General features: G+C 39.7%; 1 protein-coding gene across 1 annotated transcript in view; it reads right to left on the minus strand.

The window, feature by feature from the left end:
- Positions 1-1,714: 1,714 nt before the first annotated feature.
- LOC100956575 (bile salt sulfotransferase-like) overlaps positions 1,715-7,556 on the minus strand; it is a 19,543-nt gene continuing 13,701 nt past the window's right edge. Inside the window, exon 6 of the mRNA XM_003803630.3 lies at positions 1,715-1,977. Within this exon, the coding sequence (XP_003803678.1) occupies positions 1,865-1,977 (113 nt within the window). The 3' untranslated portion in view covers positions 1,715-1,864. The remainder of the gene's footprint in view (positions 1,978-7,556) is intronic.

Consider the following 7,556-nt stretch of genomic DNA (forward strand, 5'->3'; position numbering starts at 1 on the left):
TTTTGCAATTGAAAATATCAAGACCCTCACAGAGGATAAAGCAACTGTCAACCCACTTGCTAAGTAAGGGACTCTCTTAAGTAATGCTGTCCTCTCTAAGATACTTTGGTGAATATGTGCTGAATGGTTGAGAGGAGTGAAGGTGAAGCTCTACGACCTTTCCACTTAGGTTTATAAACCAAGGTCTACTAATATTGTCTAGATGATCAGGGGCAAGTGATAATACCTTTCTGTGCCTTGTTTTTCTTTTATGGAGAATGGGAATGAGAACCATTTTTACTGTCTAAGGTTATTGAAGGATTGAATGAGGTAATCCAAGTGAAGTGCTTTGTGTCTCACCTGCCTGGTACAAATATGCATGTTGGTTGTTGTTCTCCCTATTAAATATATTTTGTTGGATACAGTTTCCTAGTTTTCCATCCTCACAACAGTTCTATCTATCAGTGTTTTTCAAAGTGTAGTCTGTGCCCCCATGGAGAGACCATTTGATGGGGTATATGAAGCCAAAACCATGAACCTCTCTCTGTATGTTGACCAATCAAGGGACTATAACAATATAGTCAATATAACAATTGACTCTGGTCAATATTCAGAGGTGGTCAACATAAGGGACTAGGCCTGCCATACTGATAGGCACATATGGTGCATGTCTGGTCTATGAAAACTAGGTCAACTGAAACAGATGATCAATGTAAGGAGGTGGTCAGCTATGGAGGGTCTAGTGCAGTGATTCTCAACCTTCCTAATGCTGCAATGTATTTTCATTGTTAAAAAGGGGTCACAACCTACAGGTTGAGAACCACTAGTCTAATGTATCTTTCTGAGCAGTTTTCTATGCTGCAGCCATTCCTAAGGACTTGGCAGAACATGTTGGCATGCAGGTGTCAACCATCAGTCATCAGGGTTGTTTGTCTTCAAGATGGCATCATCCTTGTCATGCAACAGGTTGTTTTCCTGCAGGAATTATGTTCCTCAGGTCAGAATAATAATAAATTGTGGACACACATATGATGGGAAGTAAAGGAGACTTAATTGCTTCTATAATTTTATTTATTTGTTATCATTCTTATTTACTCTCAAATCTATCATTGTAACTATTTATTATTTTTATAAAAATATTTTTGGTCAGACTTGGTGGCTCACATCTGCAATCCTAGCAATCTGGGAGGACGAAGTGAGAGGATGGCTTGAGGCCAGACATTAGCGACCATAGAGCCTCTACAACAAAATTAAAAATCATCTGGGTGTAATGGTACACACCTATAGTCCTAGCTATTCAGGAGGCTGAGGCAAGAGGATCACTTGAGCCCAGGAGTTAAAGGTTGCAGTGAATTATGACAATGCCACTGCATTCTAACCCAAGTAAGAGAGCAAGACTCTGTATAAAAATTATTTGGGGACACACTTTTGGATAGTACCTATATTATTTATGTTGCATTCTATATATTTGAAACACTACAAATGTTTATAAAATTCCTGGATGCCATGAACATGTTCAGGAGTGCCATGTAATTTTTTTCTTTTATTAAATCATAGCTGTGTACATTAATGCAATCATGGGGTACAATGTGCTAATTTTACACACAATCTGAAATGCTTTCATCAAACTGGTCAACATAGCCTTCATGACACTTTCTTAGTTATTGTGTTAAGACATTTGTATTCTACACCTAGTAAATTTCACATGTACCCTTGTGTGCCATGTGATTTTTAACAAGGAAGTAGTCAAAGATGCAAAGATTTGATTATTCAAGGCTCCAGGATGAAAAAATAGGTTTTACACAATGAACCCAAGTCATGCATGTGTACAGGGACAGGAGAAAACATATCAGCATCTATATAAGATCCAGAACTATCTTAGACATCATTCCCAGGGGAACAGCTCCTGAGGAAGATCTGCCATCTTCTCCTGGAATAGTTTATCAAAGGCTTCAGCTTGGGCCACTGTGAAGTAATTTTTCCAGTCCCCAGTTACTCCTGGAAAACAAGAAATAGACACTTACCTGGGAGAAGGGTCAGACCCTCAAATGTCTCCTCCTTGGTGTGTTCCTACTGTCCGCCACCATGGACATTGTGGCTAATATAGCAGAATGACCAGTGGTGTGTTGGTGGGAACTTGTGCCTCCTGGCAGCACACCTATTCACACCGGTTCACACGCCTGCCTTCCTGGAGGTGACTGCTTACCTTCTCTCTCCCAGCCCCACCTATGCAGCCTGTCCCCAATCATGCCCACTACATCTGCTGACATACCCTTAATGGAGCCACTTCCCAACACCCCTGTTTCTACTACTCCAACCCAAGCCAACAGCACTTCTCTCCTGCATTAAGGTGACAGACTATAAGCAGTCACTCTGCTTGGGATTGTTCTACTGAATAAGTTGATCTTGGATCCAGCCTGCTTGACCCCTTGAGAAAGGAAGACACATCCTGCCCCTTTCCTGTTCAAGTTCTTTCATGGACTTTAAATATCACTCAGACAAGTATGTCAGGCACCTGTAAGGTTCCCAGTAATCTATGTCCCTGTGGCTTCTCTGACTCCATACCCCGTGATGACCCATTTGTTCACTATGCACCATCACAATGGGACTTGAGATTCTGCCTCACAGGTGGCAGGTGTTTTCACTGCTCAGACTATGTGGGTTTCCATATCTTTGGTCCAACACAGTCTTCTCACCATCCAGTTTAGAACTGCCAGTCACTATCCTGTTGTATTTTACTTCATAACACTTCCCTGTAGGGTGTGCTCTATGCATTTCCCTTTTGTGGTTGTGTGAATAGCATGTATCCCTAGTAGAAAATATGTAAGTTTTTAAAGTCCCAACTTTTATTTGCAATTGCAAAAGATTTAGTGTTTCAAAGAGGGACAGACATATAGTAAGTACTCAATAAGTCTTTACTAGGAGAATGAATAAAAGAATTTTAAAAAGTAGGTGAAGGTGACTCATGCCTATAATTCTTACTGCTAGGGAATCTGAGGTGGCAAAATGGCTTGAGCCCAGGTGTTCCAGACAAGCCTGGAAAACACATGGAGACTCCATCTCTTGTGATTGTAAAAATAGAAAAAATCAGCTGGGTGTGGTGATGTGAACTTGTAGTCCCAGCTAGTGGGGAGGCTGAGGTGGAAGGATGGTTTGAGCACAAAAATTTAAGGTAGCAGTGAGCTAAGATGACATCGGGGGACTCCAGTCTGGGTGACAAAGAAGACTATCTCCAAAAAGACAAAAACAACATGTACTAACCTTGTCTCCATTTGACATGTAAGGAAAAAAATATACCTGTAGAGACTGCATATTTAAAGTGAGGGACATGTTGGTTCAGTGCCTGTGGCTCAGTGATTAGGGCACCAGCCACATACACCAGAGCTAGTGAGTTCAAACCCAGCCTGGACCTACTAAACAACAATGACAACTACAAAAACAACAACAAAAAATAGCCAGGCATGGGCACCTGCTACTTGGGAGGCTGAGGCAAGAGAATTACTTAGGTCGAAGAGTTTGAGGTTGCTGTGAGCTGTGATGCTGTGGCACTCTACTGAGGGCAACATAGTTACACTCTGTCTCAAAAAAAAAAAAAAAAGAATAAACTGAGGGATGTGGATTTGAAGCCAAAGATTTTGATGCCAGAGGTAGGGGAGGAGCAAGATGGTGGCCGAATAACAGCTTTCTTGCAACTGGGCACGGTGAGACTGGGGAGAGAAGACTGCAGGCATGGTGGGATCTGCCCAGAAACATCCCTTTGGGGACACAGGCAGTCAGCAAGAGACTTCTGGACTTCATGAGGAGGACAAAAGCAGTGGATAACTGGCAAGTGGTTGCCTATGTTCGTTCCATCTAACCCTGCTAGCAGCTGTAAGTATAGCAGCAGTGAGATTGCAAACTGGAAAGGCCTTACCTGCGAGCTGATTTGTTTCCTTTGGACTTGGCATTCAGTTGAACTACCTTGGGAGAACTTGGGCAAGAGTGTGGAAGACTTTAAGCATTGTCTAGGACCCCAGACTGAGCCACTGAGGCGGATAGAGCTAATAGTGTTTGGACATGGGTCACTCAGAGCCATTGTGGGAGGACTGCCCTGGCAAGCTCTGCCCTCAGGGTCACAGAGAAAGGATCAGATGGGAGGCCTTAGGTGAATAATCTAGTGACTGAGCAGCCTAAAGGCGGGGACTGACATGCCTTACAGCCTTGACCCTCAGGGGCATAGAGTGAGACCAGTTTTGGCAAACTGGGACTCACAGAAACTCTAGTCCAGAGGCATGGTAACTTAAAGACCAAGAGGAAGTGAAAGAAAAATTAGGGCAAGGAAATAAATAAAAGAAAATACTCATGAAGAAGAATCAGCAGAAAAATCCTGGCAATATGAAAAAACAGTCCAAAGCAACCCTCTCAAGGGACCATGAGATAGCTACTGCAGAGGATTCCACCTATAAAGAAATGTTAGAAATGACATAAAGGGAATTTAGAATACAGATGATGACAACAATGAAGGAAATGATGGAAACAATGAAGGAAACTGCTGATAAAGTGGAAGATAATCAAAAGGAAATCCAAAAACAGAATCAAATAAGAGATAAACAATATGAAGAATATAGAAAGGATTTAGCAGAGCTGAAGGAATTGAAGCAGTCAATTAGGGAACTTAAAGATGCAATAGAAAGTATCAACAACAGATTAGACTATGCAGAAGAAAGAATGTCAAAAGTAGAGAACAAAGCTCTTGAGATAACTCAGATAGTTAAAGAGGCAGAAGAGAGAGAAAGCAGAATGGTCACTGACAGAATTATGGGACTGTATGAAGTGTTCAAACATATAAATTATAGGTATCCCAGAAGGGGAAGAAGTATGCCCCAGGAGAGTGGATGCCATTCTAGAGAATATTATAAATGAAAATTTCCCAAATATTACCAAAGATTCTGACACACTCCTTTCAGAGGGATATTGGATCCCAGATCGCCTCAGATTTTGCAAGCTGCTAGGAGTAAGCACCAATTGACCTACAGGGGCAAATCCATTAGGGTGACTACAGACTTCTCTAATGAAATGTTTCAAGCCAGAAGACAATGGTCATCTACCTTGAATCTAATTTCACAGAATAATTTCCAGTCCAGAATTCTATGTCCTGCTAAGCCTTAAAATTGACAGAGAAATCAAATCATTTACTTATATACAAACATTAAGGAAATTCACAAGACCAGCTGTATAGGAAATACTTCAACCTGTTTTACACACTGACCATCACAATGGATCAACACCAAAGTAAGAACTCAGAAATTGAAGGACAGAACCTAATATCCACAATCATGTAAAAGATAAAACTAATCAATGGACACTCACAAAATAAGATGAATAGAACACTACCACACTTATCAATTATCTCAATAAATGTTAATTGCTTGAATTCCCCACCAAAGAGGCATAGATTGGCTGACTGGATTAAAAACACAAGCCATTCATTTGCTGTCTGCAGGAAACATACCTACCTTCAAAAGACAAATTAAAACTCTGAGTTAAGGGTTGCAAGACAATTTTTCAGGCAAACAGAATTTAGAAGAAAGGAGGGGTTGCAATCTTATTTTCAGATACATGTGGATTTAAAGCAACTAAAGTCAAAAAAGACAAAGATGGTCAATTTATATCAGTCAAGCAAAAAATACAACAAGAAGACATTTTAATTCTAAATAGTTATGCACCCAACTTAAATGCTCCCAGATTCTTGAAACAGACATTACTCAGTCTGAGCAATATGATATCCTATAACACCATAATAACAGGGGACTTTCACACTCCTCTACAGAGCTGGACAGATCCTCTAAACAGAAATCAAACAAAGATATAAGGGACTCAAATGAGACCCGAGAACAACTGTGCTTGACAGATGCATATAGAACACTCCATCCCGAAGATAAATAATATACATTCTTCTCAGCACCCCATGGAACATTATCCAAAATTGATCACATCCTAGGACACAAAACAAACCTCAACAGGATCAAAAGAACTGAAATTTTACCTTGCATCTTCTCAGACCACAAGGCGCTAAAGGTGGAACTCAACTCCAACAAAAACATTCGACCCCATACAAAGGCATGGAAATTAAACAACGTTATGCTGAATGACAGTGGGGTGCAGGAAGAAATAAAACAGGAAATCATTCACTTCCTTGAGCATAATAACAATGAAGACACAAGCTACCAAAAGCTGTGGGATACTGCAAAAGCAGTTCTGAGAGTAAAATTTATCACTTTAGATGCCTACATTCAAAAACCAGAAAGAGAGCGCATCAACAAACTCACAAGCCATCTTATGGAATTGTAAAAAGAAGAACAATCTAAGCCTAAACTCAGAGAAGAAAAGAAATATCCAAAATTAAATCAGAGATCAATGAAATTGAAAACAAAAGAATCATTCAGAAAATTCATGAAACAAGGAGTTGGTTTTTTGAAAAAATAAATAAAATAGATAAACCATTGGCCAGACTAACTAGAAATAGAAAAGTAAAATCTTTAGTAACCTCAATCATAAATGATAAAGGAGAAATAACAGATGATGCTACAGAGATGCAAGAAATCATCTCTGAATACTACCAGAAACCCCATGCTCTGCAATTTGACAATGTGAAGGAAATGAATCAATATTTGGAATCACACCTTCTTCCTAGACTTAGCCAAGAAGAAATAGAGCCCCTGAACAGGCCAATTTCAAGCACTGAGATGAAAGAAACAATAAAAAATCTTCCAACAAAAAAATGCCCTGGTCTGGATGGCTTCACACCAGAATTTTGTCAGACCTTCAAAGAAAAGCTTATTCCCGTACTGCAGAAATTATTCCAAAAAATTAAGGAAGAAGGAATCTTTCCCAACACATTCTATGAAGCAAACATCACCCTGATGCCAAAACCAGGAAAAGACACAGCTAAAAAGGAGAAATTCAGACCAATTTCACTAATGAATATAGGTGAAAACATTCTCAACATAATCCTCACCAACAGATTTCCACTTATCATAAAAAAAGTCATACATCATGATCAAGTAGGTTTCATCCCAGGGATGCAAGACTGGTTTAATATACACAAGTCCATAAATGTTATCCACCGTATCAACAGAAACAAACCAAAGACTATACAATCTTCTCAATAGATGCAGAAAAAGTGTTTGATAAAATCCAGCATTCTTTTCTAATTAGAATACTGAAGAGTATAGGCATATGTGGCACATTTCTGAAACTGATTGAAGTTATCTATGACAAACCCACAGTTAATATTTTACTGAATGGAGTAAAACTGAAAGCTTTTCCTCTTAAAACTGGAACCACACAAGATTGTCCTGTGTCACCATTACCATTCAACATAGTGCTGGAAGTTCTAGCCAATACAATTAGGCAAGACAAAGAAATAAAGAGCATCCAAATGGGAGCAGAGGAGGTCAAACTCTCCCTCTTTGCTAATGATATGATCTTAAACTTAGAGAACCCCAAAGACTCAACCACAAGACTCCTAGATGTCATCAAAAAATATAGCAATATCTCTGGATATATAATCAATGTCCACAAGTCAGTAGACTTTG

The sequence above is a fragment of the Otolemur garnettii genome, unplaced genomic scaffold (assembly GCF_000181295.1).
Source record: "Otolemur garnettii isolate 467f Iridium unplaced genomic scaffold, OtoGar3 scaffold00376, whole genome shotgun sequence".
Classification (NCBI taxonomy): domain Eukaryota; kingdom Metazoa; phylum Chordata; class Mammalia; order Primates; family Galagidae; genus Otolemur; species Otolemur garnettii.